This window comes from Camelus dromedarius, chromosome 4, assembly GCF_036321535.1.
Source record: "Camelus dromedarius isolate mCamDro1 chromosome 4, mCamDro1.pat, whole genome shotgun sequence".
Taxonomy (NCBI): Eukaryota; Metazoa; Chordata; class Mammalia; order Artiodactyla; family Camelidae; genus Camelus; species Camelus dromedarius.
Genome location: NC_087439.1, coordinates 95,761,444 through 95,788,939, shown reverse-complemented (window position 1 = coordinate 95,788,939; position 27,496 = coordinate 95,761,444). Strand labels below are relative to the sequence as shown.

Sequence of the window (27,496 nt, the reverse complement as noted above, 5' to 3'; positions counted from 1 at the left end):
GAAACTTAAAAATACGCAGTCCCAAAATGTGTATCTACTGATTCAGTTTATCTGTTATCCTACAGTCCAACATAAGAGTCTTAAGGGAACTGAAAACTCAACTAAGATAAAAACTTCAGGTAAACTATATTTTTTAACAAATGGAAATCATTTAATAAACTCTGAAATAATAATAAACCTTCTCTTGGTCAATATTTTAAAAACGGATTTAACACAGATTTTTACAAATTGATACCACCTTTTTTTCTCATCCAAAATAATGCAGTTTCAAGTCTTTAAGTAACAAGTTTGGAATAAAAAGTTTATAAACATTAAAAGTTACCTTTGAATTTTATGGAGATCTTTACGTTGCAGAAACAACAGCTGCTAGATTTTAAGAGAGTACTAGCTATATAAAGCAGATTGTCATAAACAGCTAAATCCACTTATCAAGCCTACTTGATTACACCATCTTGCTAGTGCCACAGGTTTTCCTAAGTGCTGCAGAACATTCTCTGTAGGAGGGAACTCATGCTTCCCAAGGAAATTCTATAGGTCAGGAAAAGAAAGACATTAACAACAAGATGTGTTGATTATGCTAAATCCAAAATTCCAGAAAAGTGTAGTTATCAGTACACTCTACTACTAAACCAATCAATGTCATTAAACTTATCATCAACATGAGTGTCATATATACTTATTTACCATCCTATTGCACTCTTTGACTAAGCATATCATTAAACTCTATTACTAGATTAGTAACAGAAATAGGCCACCAGATATTCAGAGAACTGTTCAGACTCCTGGTAAAAATGTGGCAATGCCTGGAACAGAAAATCACTTTAGTGAGGTGCTAAAACTACTTCATTTACTAGGAAGCACCTAAGCTAGCATCATAAAGACAGACTCACAAAAACTGGCTTACTAATGAATATCTAGTATATGAAAATTATTGTTGTTTCAGACAGACATGACCATGGGAAATAAATCTGAAAAGAAAATTCTAATATGCGCCATTAAGGAAGTTTTGTATTCATGTAAAATCCCACACACCAAAGCTGCAGCTAGCCCTCACTGAGTTTACCATATGGAAACTGAGGATCAAGGAACTAGGCAAGAAAATGATATTCCGGCTACTGCTACTGCTGTGTGAAAAAACTGTCCTTTGTCTCTGTCCCAGGAGTCTCGTGTCTTTTGCCAACATCAATGAAACTATAGTGAGTTAACTTATTTGTAAGCAGAATTAAAATCTCAGACACAAGATTTCTCAGGAAGACTTGACCTTCCATTTCTAGGTTAAGAATCTTATGTGAATTTTATCTACTTCTTCATTTATTGAAATAATGAGATAATTTCTCCTTTATTCTATTCATATGGTAAACTACATTGATTTTCAAATCTTGAACCTTGCATTCCTGGAGTAAAGTTAATTTGGCAACAACGTATTATTCTTTTTACAAATTGTTGGATTCAGTTTGCTAATTTTTTTAAAGGTATTTTTGCATTCATATTCATGAAGCTGGTCTACAATTTTCCATTTCTGTAACGTTTTTGTCTGGTTTTGGGGTCATGACTATACTGATTCCTCTGGATGACTTAAGACTGATGGTATTTCTTCTTACTTAAAGGTTTGGGGGGAATTCATCAATATAGACTTTTAAGCCTGGATTTTATTTTTGGCAAGGGTTTTTAATTTATGATTCAATTTCTTTAATAAATACAAGACTAGCAAGATTTTCTGTATCTTCTAGTGTCTGTTTTTCTTAAGTTGAATTTTTCTAGGAAGTTACCAACTTACTCTAAAAATTTTAATGTATTGAAGTCTTTCCAATGTCTTACCTTTTCAATGATAAGATAATGTAATGATATTTCCTTTCTAAAAGAATTCTTTACCTTCATTATTTGCGCCTTTTCACTTTTTTGTTTAACCAGTTTCATCAGGGGTTTATCAATTTTATATATATATGTGTGTGTGTACATATAAAACTACACTTTGTAAAGAATCAACTTTTGGCTTTGTTGATCTTTCTTACTGTATGTGTGTTCTTATTTCATTAGTTTCCATGTTTCTGTAATTCCTTTCTTATACATCCTTTGGGTTATTACTTTTCTCATTTCCCCCCTAACTTCTTGAATTATACTTAGCTCATTAATTTTCAGTTATTTTTCTTTTGTGATACAGGAATTGAAAGCTATCAATTTCAGTTCACATTATTCTAACTGCATCCCTCAAGTTTTAATGTGGAGGATTTTCATTATTATCCACTAAAATCTACATTCTTATTTTCACTATATGAATTCTTCTTTTACTCACTGGTTATTAACACATTTATTTCCAAACATGGGGATTTCCTATTTATCTTTTCACTACTGATTTTTAGGTTACCTTGTAGACAGAGAACACACTTTTTCATTCTTTCAGTATTAATTGAGACTGATGTTCCAGCATTTGGCCATACTCTGTAAATACCTCAGGTGACCTGAAGAGACTTTATTTTGCAGTTACTGTGTGCATTATGTTCTATACACTGTCCAGTAAGTCAAGTTGGTTATCTGGATTGTTCAGATACTCTATATCACTACTAATTAAAAAAATTTTTTTGTTTGCTGCTTCTATCAGTTTAAGAAGTTTGTTTAAATCTCCCATTGTAATTGTAGGCTTGTATATTTCTCCTGGTAGTTCTAGAAATATTTGCTTTATATATTTTGAAGGTATTTTATTAGATATATACAAATTTGGAACTATTATACACAATATTATAAAATACCATTATTCCTGTTTTATACACTCAGTATTAGTTGATACATACATTTTGATCTTCATTTCTTCTGCATCTCTGACCTTTCATCTAAAATCACTTTCCTCCTTCCTAGAGAACACTCTTAGTATTATCTTTATCACAGTGGGTCTTCTAAGTAACAAATTATCTTTGTTTTTAATTGACTAAAAATACGTTTATTTCATAATTATTCTTGAAGGGTCTTTTTGTGAGTGTAGAATCCTAGGTTGGCAGAGTTATTTGATGGCTTCTGTTGAGAATCAGCTGTCAGTTTAATTGTTGCACTCTTACATTTTTTCCCTCTAGCTGCTTTATAGATTTTTTTTTTGGCTTTCATTTTTCAAGCAGTTTTTCTTTGTGTGTGTGTGTACAGCCTTTTATTTCTCTTGCATATCCCTTATTCATAAAGCTCTGGGACTCAGTACATTGTTTTGATTTGACTTTCAGCAGCTCTGCATGGTGATCACAAGGATCTTACTCAAGTAGTTTTTCTGAAATACTGAGGTCTTTTTATTTTTCCTGCTTGGGACTTGAAAAGGCTTTACTAAATTTGTGACTTGATGATTGCATCATTTAAATTTTTTTCAAATATTGTATCTATCCTATTTTGTCTCTCTTTTTTTGGTTAAAACTCCAGTTGCACAAATAATTAGACCTTCTCAGGATATCTTTATGTCTTTTTCTCTTTTGTGTTTTCTATCCTTTTATCTCTGTCCTTCATTCCATAATTTTCCTGACCTTTCTAATTCTCACTTTAAGTAATCTGTCTAATATGCTGTAGAACCTATTAACTGAGTTATTTATTTAAGTTACTCTATTTTTCACTAATGGGATTTCCATTTTAAAAATATTCCCAATTCCACACTAAAATTCTCAATCCTGTCTTCTGTCTCCTTGAACATAATACATCTGAACTAGCTGGCTTCTGCTGTGTAACAAATCACCTTTAAAACTCAGTAGCTTAAAGCAATGACCATCTATTTAGCCTATAATTCTCTAGGTAGCAGTGGGCTGGACTCATTTGGATGACTTATCTCATCTTTGTTGGGCTCACTCATGCATCTATGGACAGCTGCCGGGTTGCGTCAGTCAATCTGCTGATCTACACCAGATTCTGTCACATATTTAGGGGCAGCTGGCTCTAGGCTGGAATGCTTTGGCTATCTTCCAGGTCCAGTTGGCTCTCCATATGTGCAAGTTCTGCATCTGCAGATTCAACTAACCTCGGATTGAAAATATTTGGAAAAAAGTTCTAGAAAGTTCCAAAAAGCAAAACTTGAAACTTCTGTGCTCTGGCAACTATTTATACAACGTTTATATTGTATTTACAACTATTCACATAGTATTTACAATTGTATTTAGTATTACAAATAATTTAGAGATGATCTAAAGTATACGGGAGGATGTTTGTAGGTTATATGCAAATGCTATACCATTTTAAAGAAAGGATTTGGGCATCCTTGAAGTCTGGCATTCGTGGAGGGTCCTGGAACCAGCAACCCCGTGGGTGCTGAGGGATGACTGTAGTCTCGTCCTCTAGCAGGCTGCCTGGGCTTCCTCCCATGGCTGCAGCAAATTTCCAAGAGAGCAGTGATCAAGGTGTTTTGAGGACTAGGCTTGGAAATGGCACAACTTGTCAAAGCAAGTGAAAAGGTCAGCCCAGATTCGAGGGGATCAGAGGAGCTTACAAGTCACACTGCAAAGGGGCATGTTTATAGGGAAGGGATTAATTGTAGCTGCTTTTGCAAACATCTGTCACATATAAGTATGTTTTTTAAAAGTGTGTCTGATAACTTAAATAGCTGGAGTCCCTGTGGGTAATTTCTATTACCTAGTGCTCAAGCTAGTTTTCAGTCATGTGGTCCTACTTCATTTATTATTATTTTTGATTGTGTACTCTTATTTACAAAATAATTGGTATGTGCAAAAATTTTGGTAGAAACAATTTGAGGCCTAAAATGATATTACTTTCTTTCAGAGGATTTTTACCTTCATTTCTTCTAGGAGCATGGCAGAACTAGTAACCCTAGACCATCTCAATCTAACTTAGGTAATAAATTCCAAAGCTGAGTCATAGTCCCTCTAAGGAACTATCTATTTTGGGTTCAAAGTTACTCCTGTACGCCCGTTAGCATCCCAACTCCACTACTGAGAATTCACCAAGGCCTCGTCCCTCTGGCTTCAATGCTATCAGAAGGGTCCTCTAAACTCCTAAGTGGCCCATCTGCAAACAGTACCAGGGGGAAAGTGGTCCCAAACAATGGGAGTATTTCCTCGAGACTAATCTTCTCTACTCTGGCCCAGTAATGTGTATAGTATCTTGATATGGCCCTCCGCTGCCTTCAAACAGATGTCTTTCTGTTTATTTAGCTTTTCTAGCTGTTCTCCATGGAGAGCTGGCTTTAATCACCTGGACAGCTGCAACTGGAAACAAATCCCATTACTTTATTAAAAGGGATTCTATGTTTGTGTGGTAACCTAAAAATATATATACCAATTCTTTGGTATTGCTTTTTTTCAAGTGGTAGAGCTTAATTCCCTTCCCCTTGAGTGTGGACTGCACATTAGTGACTTGCATCTGATGGAGTGTGGCAGAAATGATGGAGTGTGACACCTGAGGGTAGGTCACAAAAGACACTGCAGCTTCCATCTTGTTCTCTACCTCTGACAGCTCTTGCTCTGAAGAAGCCAGGTGCCATGAATGTAAAGATACTCAAGCAGCCCTATGGCAAGGCCTCTGTGGTGGGTAATAGACGCTTCCTGCCAACAGCCATGTGAATAAGCCAGCTTACAGGCAGGTCTTCCAGGCTCAGTCGGGCTTCCTGGTGACTGCAGCCCAGGCCAACATCTTGATTGCAAAATCATGAGAGTACCTAAGCTAAAAGCACTCCTGAATCCCAACCTGCAAACTATGAGATGATAAATGTTGTTTAAGTCAATTAATTTTGAGGTAACTGGTTTTGCATTAATAGTTAACTAACAAAGTATGTTTGGCTTTAGCATTTATAATATTATGCTATTATTTTAAATTTAATATTATTTTTATTTGAAAAGAAAGTAGAATCCACAACTTAAGCACTTCAGTGATACCTAAATATGAAAGATATGACTGACTTACCTCTTATTGCTTCTTTTATTCCTAACTGGAAGCAGAGTTTTCCAAAACAGAGGAAGTCATTTCCACAATAGTACTGATAGATAAGCCATTCAGAAAACCTTTATGATTTGCTCTTACTTCCTGAAGAGCATCTATAATATGGTCTCTATGTCGAAGGAAAACATACAAAACAAGCATTGTTTCCAAAGTAACACTTCTTACTATGGCTAAGTTATTGAAAGGAACTATATTTTTACATTCAAATTTTAAAACCAGTCAAAATATAATTGTAGTCATTACCTGCTAACTTCTGGATGTAGTTCAGTCAGTCTCTTCATAATCTTGGTAAAGCTACGCAAATTCAATGTATTTGGAGGTATGAATTGAATAGGTATATCAGGTAATAATTTAGTAGATTCAATCTGTTTACAATTCTTCTTGACACCCTAAATAAACATTTTTAAAGTTTTCTTTAAATCAGCAACGATTACATACAGACAATCCAGTTTATTCTAAATTTAAAAATTACAAATAGTAAAACCAAATTCCTAAGAAATTTACTTTGATCTGGGATTACTGTTCTACCAAGTAGATTTCCTTGAGATATATTCAGGGACATGTATTTTAAAAATGCCAAACACATGATAAAATATATAAGGCTATGTCTAAAACAGCCTTTCTCAAACAGAATTCCTCACCTGACCCACAAAACACAAAAAATGATGACTCTCTTCTCAGTTTTCCTTCAGATAGGACATAACTAGCTCCATTCTAGATGCATAGGAGAGAGCTTAATTCATTACATACATGGTATCTTAGGCTTAGGGCATGAAGGCTAAATTCTTTTATCCAACCTGACAGAGAAAGGCTGGTATACATGGTAATTATAAATACATATTTATCTCTTGTACCTAAATATTTAATGAACACAACTATATGCTCACAATATGCTGTGGGGGAGGGGGGAGAAAATTAATGCTATAAAATAGAATCTCCATCACTTATATATCTTATAATCCAACTGAAGAGACAAAATTAAGATGATCAATTACTATTAACCATGCAAGTAGGCTATAAATTGTATGGAAGCACTGTAATCCCACAGAAGTTCAACAAAGGAAAAGCTGGTACTTTAAAGCCTAGATGAAAAGTCTGTTTTAGATATATAAAATATCAGATCTGTCACATCGGAACATTACATTTTACTTACCTGCTTATTGTTTTATCTCCTTCATTACATTTAAGCTCTATAAGAGCGCCGATTTTTGTCTGTTTTGTTCACTGCTACTTTCCCAGTGCTTATCACTGGTATACTGTTTGAATAATACAGTTGGTATGCTATATACAGTTGGTATACTGTTTGTTGAATAAATAATTTGGGGATACAATAGTTTAAGTAATAGATGAAACCACAGAGAGGATGAGTTTTCTAAGAAAGAGCTAAATTACTGGTAAATAACACAAGCTACTATTTACTGAGTATATTCTCCACCTCAGGCACTGTTCTAAGAAATTTTCTCTATTAAACTCATTTCAAGCTCACAACATTTCTGAGGTAGGAACTCTTATCCCCATTTTAAGATAAGGATGCTCAAACACAGAGGGCAGGTAACTCGCCCAATCACATGATGAGTAGGGAGCAAAGCCAGGTTATGAATCTGTTGTTCCTAACCATCACTACTTTACCTCTCATTATAGACAATAAATGTTTTCTAGATGAAGGAATATAATGAAAAAACATTGAGAATCTGTGAGAAAAGGTGACAAGAAATTGCTAGAGAAGTTTAAGACTACAGTTCAACAAAGATGACACTAAGAGCTGCCCCGCCCATGTACTCTAAGATAACACACTCCTGCCTTGCCCACGGTGCCCCGTTTATACCATGGAACCTTCCCTCTACCAACTCCACGGCCTACTGCCTCGGCTGACAGGACCAAGAGTTCTGTTACCTGAACTAGTGAACACCCAAGTCACAGGCTGGATCAGATCCCCTGTCTAAAGAATGTGGAATTGGAACATACAGCAAATGAGTTAGTCAAAGGATGACAGGAGCTTGAACTGAAAAATACTGTAGAGTTAGAATTAAGCAAAATAAAGCCTAGTGGAGGAAGAGAGAAGCCACAAGCAGACAGAAAAATCCAGTGGGCAGAGAGAAGCAGGAGAACGGGGCACCCAGGGATGCAGAGGCGAGAAGCTGTGTGTGCCATCTGAGAGGAAGGGAGGAGCCACAGTTTCCAAATCTGCAGTTTAGGCCACCATGCAGCCCAGCTGTACTGTTTCCTTGCTTCCTGTTGTGGATTGAGGTTATGCACCAAAACAAACAAACAAACAAAAAAACCCCAAAAAACCCAATCCTAAACACAAAGTGTCATTGAGATGAAAGGAAAAGAATTCCAGGAAACGAATGACCAGCATCAAATAGGCCAAGTGGTCAAAAAGAAGGCAGATGGGAAGACCAATAAAAAAGGTCACTAGTGACTACAGAAAGAGTAGTTTAAAGTTTTATAGACTGAAGTCAGATTATTAGGATGAAGAAAGAGAAGCAAAGAAACCAAGACATTGGATATAAATTACTTGTTTGGCAAGATTGGCAATAAAAACACAGAACAAATACCGATGGTAACTTCCAAAGAATGAGAAGTCAAGTGAAAATGTCAGGGTTAGGAAGAGTTGTACATGACTGCAAGCAGATAAGGGTCTGTGAGTAGAAATAGAGTCACTAATGATTGTGCAGAAATGAATGGGCTAACTGCAGGAATTAGGAAAGGAAGGGACAAAGGACATAGGTAGAAGAGATCCTTTTATTGTACTCCTCTTAAGGAAAAAAAAATCCTAGGTTCATTTATTCAACAAATATTTAATCTTTCATTCATTTACTGAAAAGGAATTTTCTCTGATCTATGGAATCAAAATAATCCCAGTAAATCTAAGTAGAATTTTGTATAGACATTGACAAACAAAATAATGAAATTTATACAGAAAGGCAAAGAGACTGGAATAGCCAAAACCATTTTGAAAAAGAACCTAAAGTTGGAGGACTAATTCTACCTGATTTCAAGACTTACTATAAAGCTATAATAACCAAGATAGTGTAGTATTGGTGGAAAGTTTGACAAAGAGATAGATGGAAGAGAACAGACAATCTAGAAACAAACCCACACAAGTATGGTCAATTAATTTTTTACAAAGGTGCAAAAATAATTCAGTGGAGACAGAACAGTCTTTTCAACAATGATGCTGGATCAATTCCATATACAAAACAAAAACACAAACAAAAAAATAAAAAAATACCTCAATTCATATCTCATACATTACATAAAAATTAACTCAAAATCTGTAACCATGGGTTATGCAAAGATCTCTTAGATTCAATAATAAAAACACAAGTTAAAGAAAAAAACTGATAAACTGCAATTCATCAAAATTTAAAACTCCTGCTCTGAATGACACTATTAAAACAAAGGACAAAAAAGTACAGGTAGAAAGTATTTGCAGATCACGTATCTGATAAATGATTTATATTCAGAATATTAAAAACTCTCAGAACTCAGTAAAAAAATGCATTAAGCTAAGTGAAAGAAGCAGCCAGACTAATAAAGCTATATAATATTCTCTTCATATGACATTCTGGAAAAGGCAAAATTATAAGAACAGAAAACAGAGCAGAGCACAAGAGAATGTTTTAATGAAAGAACTGTTCTATACCTTGACTGTGGTGGTGGTTACATGCCTATGTGCATGTCTAAATCCACAGACAGCAAAAAGAGTGAATTTTACTGAACATAAATTTTAAAAAAATCTGTGGAATGCCTATAGGATACTAGGCATTTTGCTGAGCAGTGGAGAGAGAAGCGTGAATAAGTCAACTCTATCACCTTCCATGTGGTGTTTAAAATCTCAATGAGTCTTTACACTTATGATGGATCAATAGGAAAAGAAAGTAAAGACACAATCGCTTTTTAAAATAGCACCCAAAGTAATAAAATACCTACAAACAAATCTGACCAAGGATGTGAAAGACTTATATATGGAAAACTACAAAACACTGACTAAGGAAATTAAAGAAGACTTAAAGAAATGGAAATCCCATGCTCTTGAATTGGGAGAATCAATATTGTTAAAATGGCCATACTGCCCAACGCAATCTACAGACTTAATGCAGTCCCTATCAAATTACCCAGGACATTTTTTACAGAACTTGAACAAGTCATATTAAAATTTATATGGAATCACAAAAGACCCAGAATTTCCAAAGCCATTACTGAAGAAAAAGAATGAAGCTGGAGGAATAATCCTCTCAGACTTCAGACAATACTACAGAGCTACAGTAATCAAAACATACTGGTACAAAAACATACAAAGATCAGGGGAACAGAATAGAGAGCCCAGAAATAAATCCATAGACCTATGGTCAATTAATCTTTGACAAAGGAGACAACAATATACAATGGAGAAAAGACTCTCTTCAGCAAGTGGTGTTGGGAAAACTGGATAGCAGCATGTAAATCAATGAAATTAGAACACTCTCTCACTCCATACACAAAAATAAACTCAAAATGGTTTAAAGACTTAAACGTAAGACAAGTCACAATAAATCTCCTGAAAACAAAACTATCTGACATACATCTCAGCAATGTTCTCCTAAGGCAGTTTACCCAAAGAACAGAAATAAAAGCAAAAATAAACAAATGGGACCTAATTAAACTTATAAGCTTTTGCACAGCAAAGGAAACCATAAGCAAAACAAAATGACAACCTATGGAATGGGAGAAAATATTGACAAAAGATGAGATTAACAAGGACTTGATTTCCAGAATATATAAACAGCTCATATGACTTAATAAGAAAAAAATAAACAACTCAATCCAAAAATGGGTAGAAGACCTAAACAAGCAATTCTCCAGTGAAGAATGGCCAATAGACACATGAAAAAATGCTCAGTATCACTAATTATCAGAGAAATGCAAATCAAAACTCCAATGAGGAATCACCTCACACCAGTCAGAATGGCCATCATTCAAAAGTCCACAAATGACAAATGCTGGAGAGGCTGTGGAGAAAAGGGAACCCTCCTATACTGTTGGTGGGAATGTAGTTTGGTACAGCCATTATGGAAAACAGTATGGAGATTCCTCAAAAAACTAAAAACAGATTTACCATATGATCCAACAATCCCACTCCTGGGCATATATCCAGAGGGAACCTTAATTCAAAAAGACACATGCACCCCAATGTTCATAGCAGCACTGTTTACAACAGCCAAGACATGAAAACAACCTAAATGTCCATCGACAGATGACTGGATGAAGACGTAGTATATTTTTATAATGGAATATTACTCAGCCATAAAATGATAAAATAATGTCATTTGCAGCAACATGGATGGCCCTGGAGAATGTTATTCTAAGTGAAGTAAGCCAGAAGGAGAAAGAAAAATATCATATGATATCACTCATATGTGGAATCTTAAGAAAAAAAAGACAAATGAACTTATATATAAAACAGAAACAGACTCACAGACATAGAAAACAAACTTATGGTTACCAAGGGGAGGAGGGGGTGGGAAGGGATAAATTGGGAGTTTGAGATTTGCAGATACTGACTGGTATATATAAAATAGATAAACAAGTTTATATTGTATAACACAGGGAACTATATTCAATGTCTTGTAGTAGCTTACGGTGAAAAAGAATATGAAAATGAACATACATAAAAAAAAACCTCAATGAGGTAAAGAGGAGAGCATATATAATAACGTAACTATATTTTATGGTTTTAATAATTATGAGATAAGGTTAGCTGTGAAAAAAAGAATGCCAAAAGTGTAATTAGCTACTTATAGAGTAATACTTATAGAGTCCAAGAATAAAGAGACAAAAAGACTGCAAAGCACTGGAAAAGAGCGTAGTTAAAGAGGAGTTTCCCTGTAGCTAGGTCTTCAAAAATTTTTATTTCTTCCAGGAGCTACTGGAGCTGTACAAAAGCAGGTGAGGGTGGATCCACCGCTAGAGAAGATTCAGATTAACGTTCTCATTCCCATTTCAAGACTGCTGTCCTAGAGGTATTTGTCGTACAAAGCTACTTACTGCTATATGGTACATACAAAGACCATTCAAGGGCTTGATCAAGAAAACTAACCTTTTGGTCAAAAGGGAAAAACTCACTGTCTTGCTCAGATCCCCGCTGCCTTGGCCTAGTTCTGGGCAATCTAGAAATAGAAGCAGTTGAGTTGATTTCTTTGCTGATGCTTTTCTCCAAATTATTGAAACTAACTTTATTTCCATTTTTGGAGGAAAGTGGTGACGTATATTCTCCAGGAGTTTTGACAAGCCGTACATTTACTGATTTCCCATTTATTTCTATACCATTCATTTCTTTCACAGCCATCCTTGCATCATTGTTTTTTTTTAAAGCAAGAGATGCATATCTAAAATATAAAAGCAGAAGACCCAAAGGTTCTTTGTTAATGACTTTAAACTGCCTCAAACTTCATTATATAAACTACTGGCCAAGGTCTTTCACAAAAATAACTGCTCTTAAAAATAAAAAAGTTACTATACTTACCTTGGGATTAGGAACATTATTTAAGATAACTAAATAAAAAACAAAGATGGGAAATAAAGATGGGAAATAAATTCATTTCTTTTGAATTATCACCTATTAATTTTATATTAAAATTTAATGTAAAACATTGGCAAAGCTGATGTATGACAGAGTTGCAGATTAGTGTTATTGGGACAATTGATTACGCATACCAAAAACATTAAGATTAATCCCTATATGCAAACATAACCTCTACATAAAATAAAGCCTTTAAAGTGAAAGGCAAAACTTAAAATCATTTAGCAGAATATGTAAGAGAATGTCCTCATGATCTTGTAGTGGAAAAATACACAGACCAAAAAGAGTTGGAAAATCTAACCAGAATTTTAACCATATAATTGAGAAAGTTGGGCAAGAGTCATCTTTCTGAAAGCACCAGCTCTAGTGTCAATGGAAGGAGACATATCAATTCTGAAGAGCAGCTGTTTTCAAAAGATGGGACTATGGATAAATTTTTATAACCTCCTTGTATTTCTGTGTTTAACTATATTTCCAAAATTTCCACTTTAAGTAATAAAAAACCATAAAGTTTCTTTCTTTCAAAGGATTCAAAAAGACATTTAAAGACTCTTTTACATTATGCAATACTCCTAGGATTACAACACTACTTTAATATAATGAAATACACTAACAACACATTAATAGGTCAAAAAAGCATATGATCTTAAGTCAAAGCCATTTAAGACAAAATTACACTTAATTTTAATAAATTTCAACCCTAACTAAAAATAGGATCCTTTCTTGATTTTCATATCTGAAATAATTATCATTTTTTGTGATACAATAGTAAAGGCATTTCCACTAAGCCATCACTATTATTATTTGCTACTTCTGAATGTTCTGATGTCACAAAATAGGAAGTAGCAACATACATATTGGAAATGACTATATGTATATGATACAGCTATCTACCTAAAAAATAAAAAAGCATCAACTAAAAAGTAATTAAAATAAATAATTAAATATAATTTTCGGAGTACTTACTACATGCCAGGCTTTATTTCTATTGCTTTACTTATTTAGCTCATAATTATTTCACAGCAATGTTCTATGGGTATTATTATTATCCTCACTTTATGGCTGAAGAGCCTGAGATACAGGTTAAGTAACTTGTCCAAATTCATTCATCAAATTACTGGTGGAGCTGGGAAGTGGGGTCAGGCCATCCAGCGCAGGGTCTGTTCTCCTAACTGATGCTCCCTACTGCTGCCATGAAAGGCCATGAAACGACTGCGAGAACTGCAGGAACATCAGGACCCTTCCCATATCTCATTAACAACAAGTTAAAAATGTAATAAAAGAAGATGTGATTAAGAACAACACTAACTAATGACTGCAGCTCTTTATCAATGTGTATCCCTTTACTAGGCTGGGAAACCCCTCTGGGAATGGCCCCTGTCTTAATCACCACTGTGGTTGATGTTTGGGACACGGAAGACCTCTGTTCAGAACCTATGGCACACAGCAGACACCCGATGAATGTACTTTTACTGAATTTGAGAAACATACCTGTAATTAGGAGAAGAATCATAAATTGAAATGTCAGAAATTTCGTATTTCTGGAAATGAGACCTTAAATCAGCCTAAAATAAGACATATAAAAGTTTGTAAAAGGGAAAAAAAACAAATAATCAAAACATAGACAATTAATAGATTTGAAAATGAGGCTCGAAAAATAAATCCTGGCATACCTCCGACACTGAAGGGCAGAGACCACCAACATGTACCAAGTAACTTTTATCTCTTCGTAAGGGTTCAGCATTCTTCATTTCTGCTTATTGGTAAACATACGACAGAAGATAATCATTATTGTATTAATATTTTTAAGAGAGAATGTGAAAACTGTTAAATGTTTCATTATTTATTGTCACAAACCTTATTATAAAGTTAAATATCAGCACTAGGCTGAAAACCAAGAGCCTGGAGTATAATTTCAAGATTTTTGCTAAAAACAAAGAGATAGGATTGGTTGATAATCTCCTGCAGCTCAAAAATGGATCAGTAACGTCTAAACAGAGTAATCAAGAATTACATTATCACTAAGAAAAGCATCTTTCCTTTGTCTCTGGCTCAGAGACGTGCTAAGATGTAGGATGCACACATGCTGATGCTGGCGAGGGCTCTCTTTGTGTACATTCCTTTGCTGGGGAAATATCACAGCAAGAAAAATTTTAAATTAGACAAAAATACCAACAGCAGGTACACAACCTGTGGTAATGGTAATGGCACATAAGGAAAAAAGAGGGGACAGGTAACTTGATTTAGACAGCACTATTTTAGAAACCAGAAATATTTTTCTTCATTTGATTAAAAAAACCAGAATTCTTAAAGTGCATTTTCATCTCTATTTTGAAGCAAAACAGGTCTGAAATAAAAAAGGATTTTGTGAATTGAGATTCTTTCAAGTTACTACCAAAACCTATACCTGGTGCATATCTGATGAGTAAGTTCCTAAGAGTAGCTTTTATTTATGTTTTATAATTTTTTATATAACAGGATACATGAAATTTTTTTTCATTAACTAATAATAGCCTAACACTTATTGAGTATGTCCCATATTCAGGAAACATGCTGACACTTCGTATGCACCATCTCCTGTAATGCGCATGGCCACCACACGCAGTAGCAGTTGTTACCATTTCCATTTTCCAGATGAGGGTCCTGAGGTCTTAAGAGTTTAGGTCACAAATCTAGTACATGGTGGTGCTGGAATTCAGGCAGAATCCTTCATCTCTAGGCAATAATGCATAAGCGTCTTCATTAAGTTACTTTATTTAACTTACTGATCTCTTTGGTTTATAACATACTATACAGAGAAAATGGTAGGACTATGTGTCTTTATACTTTTACAGTGGTGTGAGGAGGGAGCAAGGAGCTACAATATAGTAGAAAAAGGCAGTGCTAAGAATCAGGAGACATACATTCTACCCAACACTTCAACTTTCACTAGTTCAATACAGTGTATCTACTACCCCACCGGTGCCGAACCTGGCACTGGGGACAGGCAGTGAACAAAACATTAAAACATCCCAGACCTCGCTGACCTAGTATTTTGAATGTGGAAAGGCAGTCAATGTATCAAGTAAGCAAAATACACAGTATTTGATAAGTGACAGCGAGAAAAATAATGCAAGGAAAGAAAAAAGTAGTTACAATAAAACTAGATAACATAATGCCATTAAAAAAACTGTATATGTGTATTAAATAAAACTGTAAATGTGTATTAAATATGTGCATAAAGAAATACAAAAAAGAATGGTAGTAAATATTAGTAGTGGTTATTGCAGGTTGGAGACACTTAGGATAATTTTAATTTTCTTATACTTTAATATTTTATTTTAAAATCTTAAACATTATTTAGACAAGCAGGAAAAAATAAAACTATTGCTATTATGACAAATAAAAGAGAAATCCATAGAAATATATAGAAAAAGTAAGGAAAGATACCACATTAGAAATAACGGAAGGGCAATAATCAGATACCAGATGAAACTCCAACTATTATAAGCGATTAAGTGCTATCAAGATGAAAACATTCTTGAAATAGACCAAATTATTAAAGTGAGGGAAAGTACACAGTTTTCATCTCTCATGCCAACTAGGTAGTCCTGGTTGCCTGATGGAAACTGAGCCTTCCTCTGTTCACCATGTATGTACCCCATACCTGGAAAGTGCCTGATGAGGTTCTGAGGAAAAGAATGCCTGAAAGAGTAGTGATGTTGGACTACAGCGGGGAGAGAAGGATGGGCCTCTAACTACTCAATCTGGGATTTAAGCTTTTAGTGGACAGTTTTCTGAAAGAGACATGAACATTTTAAACTGATTTACTCTTTTAAAAATTTGACATCCAAATGGCCAGTTTTCTTGTTCTTCATATTTATAAAGAAAAGCTGCAAACAGGAATAAAATATTGAAACAGTGCAATCTCCCAAAATAATACAGAAGAAGGTAAGCACTATTTTACAAATGAGCTACGTTAGGATTTCTCAGTAAATTGTTAAGAACCAACCTAGTGTAAACTTCGGACCCTCTTTGTCCTGTTCTGTCTGATGTTCTTGTATTCCTGAGAAGTCAATTCCTGTCAAGTTCTCTTTAGCATCAAACCAGTCTTCACTTGTTTCTTGGTAATTTTTGCAGTCTGAAAAATTGAACACAATTAGCAATGAATTATGTGTAATGTTTAACCCTGAGAAGTTATTTGAGTGATCTGCTTCCCAGGTTTACTTTAATTAACACTGATTCCTAGGTCATTAACAGCCTTACTGTTCTGATTTTTAATTATTCTTTATTGAAGAGACATCTTTATAGACAGAAAAAAAGGGACAAAGCTGTGCTGCAGCTCTTTTATTTCACTAAAAGTTGACTTAATAACCTTTTTGTAATGATCATAATCTATCTTCATAGAGGACAAAACTAAAAAAAAAAAAAAAAAAACAAAAAAAACCCCACACAACTGACAGACACAAAATGGAAAGAAAATTTTCAAATTGGAAAACCAGAACAAAAGCCTGTATTATTATCTGACATTATCAGATATATTTAACTTTAAAGATATCAAGTAGATATAGTAAGAACATACTTAACATTCATAATCAGAATGATTCCAAATCAAAAATATTTAGCTTAATGAATGGGCATGAGGATATTTTAAATCTTATTATTTCTTTTCTGGCAATGACATAAGACACACATTTTTAGACTGACCTTTATCATCAAGTTTTAGTTGACTGAAGTCTACATCTATATCACTAGTTTTTAAGCCATCCTTCTTGGGTGATGTATCTTGTTTAGGACTGTTGTCAGATAATAGGGCCGTCTGAGTATTAAAATAATAAAAACAACAACAATAAATAAGCACTAACAGTTACTGCACTCTTGCTATGTGATGGGCACACTTCACTGGCATTATTTATCCCTCACATTACAACAAACGCTATGAGACAAAATCATCATCAACCCAAGTTTACAGGTGAGCAAACTGATCTAAGTAGCTTGTTGCTTTATGTCTGTCATACAATAATTATGATTTGGAACTAGTCTATGTAGAGTGACCGCATGCTAACAGTACCATTATTTAGCAAAGAGTGGCATACACTAGAAGTACTTGAGATACTTTGCGGGGGTATACATACAAGTATTTTTCACATTAACATTTACCAGTTATATATTTAATTTAATGTGTGCTTATGTATACCTTTTGTTTATGGGGAATAATAATTCTTTCCTATATGTAAGTACGTTATTCCTTACATATAATTTTTTTAAAAGGAGCAATCATTAAAAAAATACAAAGCAAACAGAGGTAATACATGGCTATGAAAAACTGTGAAGATGGTACATAAGTAGCTGAAATTTAGAAACACCCTGCACTAGACTGGCTTTCATGCATAACATTTTAATTCAATGAGACAGGGATTAAACTTTAATCCTAACTTAAAGTAGATATTGTTTTAGAGCCAAAATTAAGATGATAAAAATTATTTTACATCTGCATCTTGTACTTAAAAAAAATTATTGTTCTGCCCAAATAAGCAGGTTATACCACTGCTACGTTTAAAATGTTGGGGAAAAAAACCCCTCCAGAACATTGTATATTATTAAGTGGAAAGTTGTTTAAGCAAACTATGTAAGAAATTTGAAGATAGAAAAACCTGGTTTTAGACCTTTTAATTCTTTGTGAATAACTGAGATTTTCTTTCTTTTTTTTAAAGAATAGAACGGAATAAATAATTTGCTAAAGTAATTTACTTTTAATCATTTATCTTATTAGAAAGGAATATAAATCAATCAAGTATCTACTTCACTTTTGGCTTCTGGATGCATCTTACTGTTTAAGACTACCCAAATAATAATACAACCTCAGGGTTAAGACCAAAGTCAAAAGGTAGGAACAAACGTCAGTGTTTCTACCCCACTGCCTCACTTGATGATGTAATATAACATGTTTCTGTATCACTTCACAGTTTGCAGAAGTGTCCTTACACAGACTGTCATCTGACAAATATTTCCTTGGGGGAACAAGAGAGATTAAGAAAACCCATGATAGGCATTTAAAAACTATGTTTACCATTGCAATAAAGGACGAATTGAAACTTTGCCCTGTCTAAAATGAATGGGATATTATTTTATACTATCTCATGAGATGAAGGTATAACATGTTAGTTTTAACTACATTGAATTAACATAATGGTGGCCATATATTATGATCTCCCTGAGATAGTCAAGGTTTATATCAATTGTCTTGGTGAATTATTAACATCACTACTTTTCATCCTCAAAAGTCTCCTGATTTGATAATAATTATATGGTCACTTTACCCAACATATAACACCGACATTTGTTTGATCAGGACATTATGTTCCTTCTAATCAGTTATATCCCTCAGATGGCAGTACACAAAGTAAGCCAGTTGAGTGAAAAGAAGGACGTGAGAGTGTCTAAAAATTGCAGTTAACTTTGCATAAGCCATAAAATTAAAGATTCACACTGATGAGCTACTTTAAAAAAAATCTCACTTGAGAAAGTGTCTTTTTTAGGCTCGAAGAAATGTCAGCATCACGTGTACTTTGATTATCTAGTTCAGAATCTGCTTCTGAAAAGCTAAACAGATAAACATTTCATTAAAGAACTTATCAATGTTGTGAATAAGGACAAAAACAGAAAACAAAGTCAACTGAATTAAGCGATTTTTAAGATCTAATGAATTCTAAATTAGATGAAAACATAACTTACACATGTGATTCTTTTTTCATTAACTGGGAAGAGGGAAGAAAAAAGAAATGGAAGAAAAAGCTTTTAGTTTAAAATGTTTTCTATCTAAATAAAGTAAAAATTTGCATTCCTAAAACATAAATACATACCCTGGAAGCAAAAGTAGAGAAGGTAGATAATAATTTTGATTCTACTGACAGTGGAGGCAGCTCTTCTAGTGGTATTCCTTTGTTTATTTTTTCTTTCAAATTCACATATCTAACTTTTAAGTCTCCTAAAACTGACAGCAGTGCTGGTCCTAATTCCTTCTTAGCAGAATTACTTGATAAATTCCTGTTCAAAAATTAAGTTCACAAAACTAAATTATTTAGGTCCAAATCATCCATTTAAAACTAATATCAAATTATAAACTTAATTCTAACCCTACTAGATCTCTAGAAGTTTTTCTTCTAAATGTTTAGTAAAAGAAAGGGAATCACAGAAAATGTATTTTTCTAGGGGCAGTACAAGCAACCTTCAGTATTTGTATAAGCCAGAGAGAATGTGCTAGAATGTCACGAAAAACCCTCCACCTGACTTCATCTGTACTTGGACTTTATAAAGAAACATCGACTCTACCTTTATACTGGATTCATCAACCCGACACGCACTGTTGTCTCTCCATTAAATTAAAATGTACTACTTTAAAAAGTCCATTACACCTAGGCCAGTTAACAAGCCCAGTTATAATCTACCCCTCGGTTTGCCCTTCAAAAATGAAAACTAAATAAACATTCTAGAATAAACTTAAAGCTTAGTGATAAATTTCTAGGAAAATAAAGATTTAAAATTAACAGTCATCTATATCTATAAATGGAGTATAACCTTTAAAATTTGTGAATCACTATGTTGTACAGCTGAAACTATACTCCAATAAAAAAAGCACACAATAAATAAATAAATAAATAAATTCTAACAATCACCTATTTAATCCTTCCCTATTTTCCATTACAAGTTTGTAAATATCACTGCAGTGGCGATGACACATTTGATAGTGAACATTCAAAAGATGCAGCTCTGCTTTGATGGCTCTCTGCATTATTTGCTGACAGCACTTTGTCTCTTTAGAAAGTTGAGGTTCCCTTTGAAATAAAAAATTGGATTAGGTAAGATTCCAAATATTTTTCTGTGTTAATGACATGCCTCCGGAAATATTTTAAATTTCTTACATTTCTCTGTCAAGTTTAAATCAATTTCTACTAAAGATGGAAAGATTGCAGGAACACATTACAGGTGCAGAAGACAAGGATGTCAAGAGTCAAAGCGAAATATATTCTTTTTAGAAGAGAGTAAATAATTCTCAAATACATACTTTATTTTACCAAAAAAGGGATTCTGAAGTAAAGTACTAACTTATTTATCCAGAACCGACGGATTTTCAACCTAAATCAAGCACTGGTCAACATTTTTAAAAGTTACAAACATTCTGGATGGAAACTGATTTTAAATATGTTATCTTTTTAATAGAAGATAGACAAGTTACATTTTTCTTAATAGTAATAAGGCTTACTTTATTATAAGCAAATATTTTGCTGTTATATCAAAAAGCTCCAAAATCACTTATGTTTTTTGTATGTTAATAGTTCTTGGTTAATAATTCTTCCCCTGCTACCAGCTGCCACTCCTAACTGTTCTCAATACTTCTGCCTCTGGAAGCCAACTCTTATTTAATTTTACAGGACTGGATACCGATTAAACTCATTAGAAGAATAAAGGATGAAGGAAAAAGCAAATTATCTCAGAGCATGAAAACTAATTTGGTTTCTTGGAGACTTCTCCCCTTCTCTCCTTTCCCCCACCTCATGGTTTTCCATGGATGCAAAGTAAATTATACAATGAATTATAATCAAGGTTAAAACAGCCCAGTGAAAATAGTTTATTTATTCAAATATATGATGTTTTCCAAAGATGCTATTTTGTTTTGGTCTACAAGGAATCAAATGAAGGAAAATGAAGTAATTAAATCAGTATGGGTTTGGGTTGAATAAAGATAAGATGTCACGAGTTTTTCTGAAGCGATTAGACTGAAATCTCAACGTGAAAAGCTTTAACATCCTATATTATTATAATATTTATTTGTTCAAAGGCAAATGTCTGAAGCAGATGATCTCTTAAAGTCCATCTCAGGTTTATTCTATATGGTTAAGTACCCTGCACAAAAAGCAGATTACTATTTTGATTATTTCCCCACATGCATTGCAAGCTTATACACCTGACTTACCTTTCAGAATGTTTCCTTAAGTCTGTGATAGCACAGGTTTTTCTTAATTCCAGGGAATTCTGAAAACATAATTTAAAACCAAATTAGACAGATAACGACAAATAATATATGTTGTTATCTCGAATTCCAAACTGGTAAGATGTGAACCCAACCTCTAATTGACTCTGTGGCAATAACTGTTACCAAAGAATAAAGTTGGTAGCAATCTATTCACCTTTTTGCTTCATCCAGCACTTTTTCACAAAAGCCTCAGAAATCCCTTATATAATTCATTGAACCAAAACATTTATATTAGCATACAGTGCCTTTTCATAAAGTCAAATAAATTTGTATTATTAATCATACTGGTTTTACCTTATTTAGGAAATTTCCATTAGGTTTCAAACTGTCAACCGAGAGAGATTTTCCCAAAGATCCTTTGGCCACAGCCATCTGCGTGTCCTCATTATCTTGACTGTATGACCAATCCGTATTACAAGCCACACTTCGTTTCTCTCTTTGCCATCCACCAGGCTGTTTTTCATCCATCATTGTTATCTCCGTGTTGCTTGACGTAGACACTACAGAAGACCTTGCACTTGTTGCCCTGCTGGTTGTGAAACAAGCCCTAAAATCAGTGCTAACATCCACTGTCTGATTAACTGTGACTGTACAACCTGCTGCATCGGTCACTGATTCAGGGCACAGTCCTTCCATGTTGTGAAAGCGTGCTTTATTGGTGACATTGCCATTAGCAGCTTTTGGGGAGCCACCTTCTTCTACTGCCTGATTATCTCTGATCGCAGACCTTGGTAGAACAGAAAAATCTAAGGCTGGGTTAGAGGTGTTTTGTAGGCTTTCATAATGTGAATAGCCACAGTCAGAAATTACTGAATTATCAAAAATAGAGGTCCAGGAAGTTTGACAATCTTTAGAGGGTTGGAGTAATGTCTCTAAATCTTTGCCCTGCGGTAATGTGCTTGGATTTTTAAGGTGCTGTAACATTTTGTTCTCAACAACTGAATTTCCACAAAATTCTTTACTTTCAGTTATTTGAGATTTAATTTTGCCAGTATAAATTTTGGTTTTTAATGCTTTTTGATGGTTCAAGAAACCACTCTTAGATTGAGATTCCTGGTGTCCAAGTGGGCTACTCCTTAGTACAATTTCATCAAATACTGTGTGGTACGTTGAACTAGTCTCTTGTTCCTTACACTTTCCATGCTTTGGTTCATGATATTCTCTTAACATAACAGAATTCAGAAATTTGGAGACATGAGGTGAATCTTGTCCAGAAACATCAACTGAATCTAAAGAGATGCTAAAATTATTTCCCAATTTAACATGATTATCTTCTAGATTGCTAGCACATTTAACTTCATAACCTGAATTTCTTAATCCCAAAACTTCCATGTTAGATATGTCTAATGTTGTTGTTTGGTCAAAAGATAAATGGTGGTTTATATACTCTTGTTCTTCTGCACTGTGATATTCCTGCTGTGAGTCTTCATCCATGCCATGCTTTTGCACATCTTCAGCAGTTTCTTTATGATTGTCAACAGAAATCTTGTACATTCTTTCCAAGCCAACAGTCTTATTACCCTGATGTTCCAAAATATCAAAAAACACCTCCTCTCTTTTCTGCATGTCAGCATCTAATTCTGAATTTAAATGAGTAAGACTTTCATTCTTTAGTTTTGACTCTGAATAATGTATAGAGTATGTTTCATTCAAGAAAGCATAGTCAATACTATCTTCAAACTCACTTGACTGAGAGTGAGTACTCTCTCTGTTAGTATCTGGACTCACAGTAAAAGATGGTTCCAATAAATCTATTTTGTCAATACTGCTGATTTCTTTGTCATTAGCTCTTTTTCCTAATGCCAAGGAATCCCAGTCATCATCAAGAAAAGTCAATTTGGCTTCATTACAACCACTGAGAGATGACAACAAATTTTCTTTCTTAGGATCAGAAGGCTCATCTGCTTTAAAAAAAAAAAAAAAGGATAAAATGTTAGCAGCAATATTACAGAATTCAAACACTAGAAAAGACCGTAGACATGTTCTGGCCCAAGTGCTTTCCAAATAGCAATACTTTTTACATTACCTATTACAAATATTCCTGAACAGTTGCTGCTATGAACTGAACTGTGTCCCCCACAAAATTCATTATATTGAAGCCCTAGCTCTCCATGTGGAGATGGGGCCAATGGAGGTAATTAAGGCCAGATGAGGTCATGAGAGTGGGACCTTCAAAGCAGGACGAGTGCACTCTGAGAGCAGAGACACCAGAGAGCTTGCGCGCTCTCTCTCTCCTCCATGTGAGGACACTGCAAGAAGGCGGCCACCTACAAGCCAGGAGGACAGTCCTTACCAGACCTGACCATGCTGACACCCTGATTTGGACTTCCAGCTTACAGAACTGTGAAGAAACAAATATCTGTTGTTCAAGCCACCTCTGTGGTATTTTGCTATGGTAGCCCTGGCTGACTAAGATAGTAGTGAAGACTGTTCTTGAACTCTTTCAATGGCAAAGCCTTTATTATTTAGAAGGCAGCCAATCTTTGGGTGCCTCCTAGTGTCGTGGTATCAGCCTTAGCCACTGCAGAAATAAAGGGAAGAAGATACGGGTGTTGTACCCAAATAACTTGTGGCCTTCATAAGAGTCACAGATAAGAAAAGCACACATAAATATAATATAGTTAAAGAGTGCTGACAGAGGTGTGTCGATTAGAGGTAAATGCTTAAGAAAGGAGAAGTAGACTTCAGAGGAAATGTCACATTTAAATGTGTTTTGAATCAAAACAGAGTTATTTTAAGCAAATTCAACAACACGTACAAAGTTAGCTGTGTGAAAAAATACAGCACTTTTCAGGAAACTGTAAGCCAGCTTGTCTGAAGTGAAATAATCTCTGTGGGAGCGACAGGAACTGTGAACAGAAAGAGGCCTTTTATGATGTGTTAAGGAGTCTGGCTATTATTTTAATGCAATGGAGGACCACTGAAGGCTCCTTAAAAGGTAGTCACGTGGATGGAATTGAATTTAAACACCTCTGGCAACAGTAAGAATGAAGGCTTGAAAGGGAAGACTGGAGGGAGACAGCCCAAGAGCACAGAAATGGGACTGGAAAAGAAGAGACTCGTACATAAGGTCCACCACTGACAAGACTTGGTGGTCAATTAGAAATGGCAGATGAGGGATACAGAGATTAGTGGCTTTCAAATATTTTTTTTTCTTTACTAAGAACAATCAGAAACACATTTTGTATCAAGATCTAGTACACACTATATATATGTGCCTGTATAAGTGAAACGAAAATTTTACACCAGTTATTACTCCAACTATGTCCAATGTATTCTGCTGTTTTCTAGTCTACTTCATTTTATTTCGAAAAAAAGCTGATCACAATCAGCAAAACTGATTTCATGAATCATCAATTAGCTACCACCTGCTTAAATATCTTTCTAGGATAATGCTAGGGTTACACCTTGCTATTACAGGTGAATGGGAATATTTTGTGCTAAAGAGACAGGGACCTCATGAAGAAGAGTAGATTTAGAAGATGAAGAGGAAGAGCAAGGGAGGGGGCAGAGGGAGAAGATAATCAGTTGAGTTACAGCCAAGTGGAGTTTAAGGTTAGCGATAAAACACCCAGACGTGAATGTCTAATAAGCTGTTACAAATATGGGGTTGGAGCTAAGGAGAGTAGTGTCAGGAATAATTATAAACTCATGTGTTGATTATGTTTTTCTTAGAGATTTATATAAGAGTTCATTATAGATTCTGGATACTAATTCTTTGTTTTTCATATTTCTAAGTGACTTTTTCCTAGTTTACAGCTTATCTTTTAACTGTTCATAATATTTTGTCATGCCATGAGTTTAAAGATTATTTAGTTAAATGAATCAGTGTTTTTTTCTCTGACTTCTGGGTTTTGTCTCTCTGGCCTTCCCTATGACATGATTATATATATATATATATTATAATTCTATAATTTTCTAATTCTGTGTGTGGATGGATGTGTATAACATTTGGCCTTTTCACACTATGTAGAGTTAATTTTTCTCTCTATCATGACGTAGGAATCTAAATTTTTTTCCAAAACAATGGTCAGTTGTCCTAATACAATTTGCTGAATAACCCACTGCTTCCCTTTTAACTTGAAATAGCCTTTTTATCATGTTCTAAAGTCCTCTTAACAGTTAAACCACATCTATTCATAAGCACATAAAGGTTAGTCATCTTGCTTTTCATGCTCTTGTTGATCATTTTCTCTTCTACCATTATGACAGAAAGAGAAACTTTAGATCTGTGTGAAGAAAAAACACATACAACTTGGGTAGCAGAGGTCAACTGGCCCACTTTCCACTTATTATCGTGAAGGCAACTGTACCTTACCGAAAGCCTGGCTGGACAGAAGGCCTGCCTTCTGGCTCACCTCTATCCTAAATCTTCCGTTTACCTGAGAGGTCCTGGGTAGGCTGCCGATATTTACCAAGAGTCACCCGAGTAATTTGTCAAGTTAAAAACATGCTGAATCTTACCTTACTGGCAGGAAGGCTTAAAAAGTGGCAGCACTGAAGGGGGGACTATCTGGTCTAATTACATGCAATACTTCTCTCCACTCAGAATAAAGCCAACTGGACTGGCTCCTCACCTTTCTGGATGTTTCCTCCATTTCTGTGGCAGCCTTTACCAGAAGCTGTCTCCAGCACTGCAGTGGCCTGCATCGCTCAAGGATATATATCCTAGAAGAGGACAAATATCAGCACTGTATTTTTAAAACGATCACAAAAACAAGAACTAGACAAAGTGGTTATTACAGCCAAAGATTCTAATATCAGAGGGCTAATAAACAAAACTGGTAAAACATCTGATAACTTCTTCAGAAGCATATGAAAAGACAGCTACATAAAAGACCGTATTATTTAAACAGACAAGACATATTCTTTTAAAATTTCCAAGGCACATTTAAAAACATGTTAGGCTACCAAAAAAGTCCTAATCCAAAAAACAGAGTATTAAAGACTACAATGTGAATCTGTATGAAACCTGGATCTAAAATGTTTCCAAAACAAATTGTAGACTTATTAAAAACCAATGACATAGTAAGTCCATACAATGAAATATCTTTCAGCAACAGGAAGGAGCAAACTGACATATGTAACTTCATGGCTTAATCTCAAAAACATTATGCTGAATGAAAGAAGACAGACAAGAACTTACACACTATATATATATAGTGTGTATATAATTCCATTTTAATGGACAGAAAAGGCAAATTTACAGAGACAGAAAGTAGATTAGCGGCTGTCTGGGGCAGGGGATGGGAAGAAGGGTTAATTGTAAATGCGCATAAGGGATTTTACTGGAGGGATCAAAATGTTCTAAAATTGATTTATGGTGTGATAGTTGAACCACGTGAGAAGCTGACTGAAATCACTGACTTGTATATTTGAAATAAGTAAACTGTATCTCAATATAGTTGTTTTCAAAAAGTTAGTGACAATGGTTCTTTGAACCCTGCTGCTACATGAGGAAGCCCAAGCTGTCACTTGCAGGAAAACCAAGTTACCCTAGTGGGCACACATAAGAGACCCCAGAGAAGGTCAGCAGAAAAAATGTCCAGCTTACCCACAAAATCATTTTGAGCCTTCTGGCCTCTAGTTATCTCCACTGTCTACACCCCTAAAAAGCTGAATATCGTCAAGAGAATTCTCATGACCAGGTATGACAAAGGTTCCTGATGAGTTTGGGGAAAAAAAAGAATTGATTTTGTTCTAATTCTCAATGAACTATTTTTCAGTCAATGATCCTGAACAAATCCCCCAAGTTTACTCTCCCTCTTCTACAATGAGAAGACATTACTAAGCAGAAGAACTCACTCCATGGAGAGTCTGTCTAGCTTTGAAATCAGACTTAGACACCTAATAAACAATGCGAAAAAAATTAATGATAATGAGAACATGGGATTTTCAAAATGTATGGAAACTGCTCAAAGCTGTAACTAAAGTCACAGCTTTAGGTGCTTATTAAATAAAACCAAAATAAATGAATTAATAAGCAGTCAAGTCAAGAATCTAGG

General features: G+C 34.7%; 1 protein-coding gene across 1 annotated transcript; it reads right to left on the bottom strand.

The window, feature by feature from the left end:
- Nucleotides 1-359: 359 nt before the first annotated feature.
- Nucleotides 360-26,153, bottom strand: RBM44 (RNA binding motif protein 44). The gene is made up of 15 exons (XM_010996315.3): nt 26,069-26,153; nt 21,786-23,392; nt 21,432-21,490; nt 20,134-20,292; nt 19,321-19,504; nt 19,193-19,215; nt 18,976-19,060; nt 17,165-17,276; nt 16,470-16,598; nt 14,152-14,231; nt 13,970-14,043; nt 11,996-12,284; nt 6,157-6,302; nt 5,878-6,022; nt 360-528 (listed from the first exon to the last, which is right to left on the bottom strand). The coding sequence occupies exons 1-14, from the start codon at nt 26,139-26,141 to the stop codon at nt 5,899-5,901; spliced, it is 3,144 nt and encodes a 1,047-aa protein (XP_010994617.2). The 5' UTR covers nt 26,142-26,153; the 3' UTR covers nt 360-528; nt 5,878-5,898.
- Between the last annotated feature and the right edge of the window lie 1,343 nt (nt 26,154-27,496).

What these genes read in the sequence shown, in the direction of transcription:
- RBM44 (XM_010996315.3), bottom strand. Translation starts at nt 26,141, where the DNA reads ATGCAGGCCACTGCAGTGCTGGAGACAGCTTCTGGTAAAGGCTGCCAC. An exon ending in TGGAGGAAACATCCAGAAAG is followed by an intron (nt 23,393 to 26,068) that starts GTGAGGAGCCAG and finishes TTTTTAAAGCAG; the next exon opens with ATGAGCCTTCTGATCCTAAG. An exon ending in TTTTCCCTTTTGACCAAAAG is followed by an intron (nt 6,303 to 11,995) that starts GTTAGTTTTCTT and finishes ATGTTTATTTAG; the next exon opens with GGTGTCAAGAAGAATTGTAA.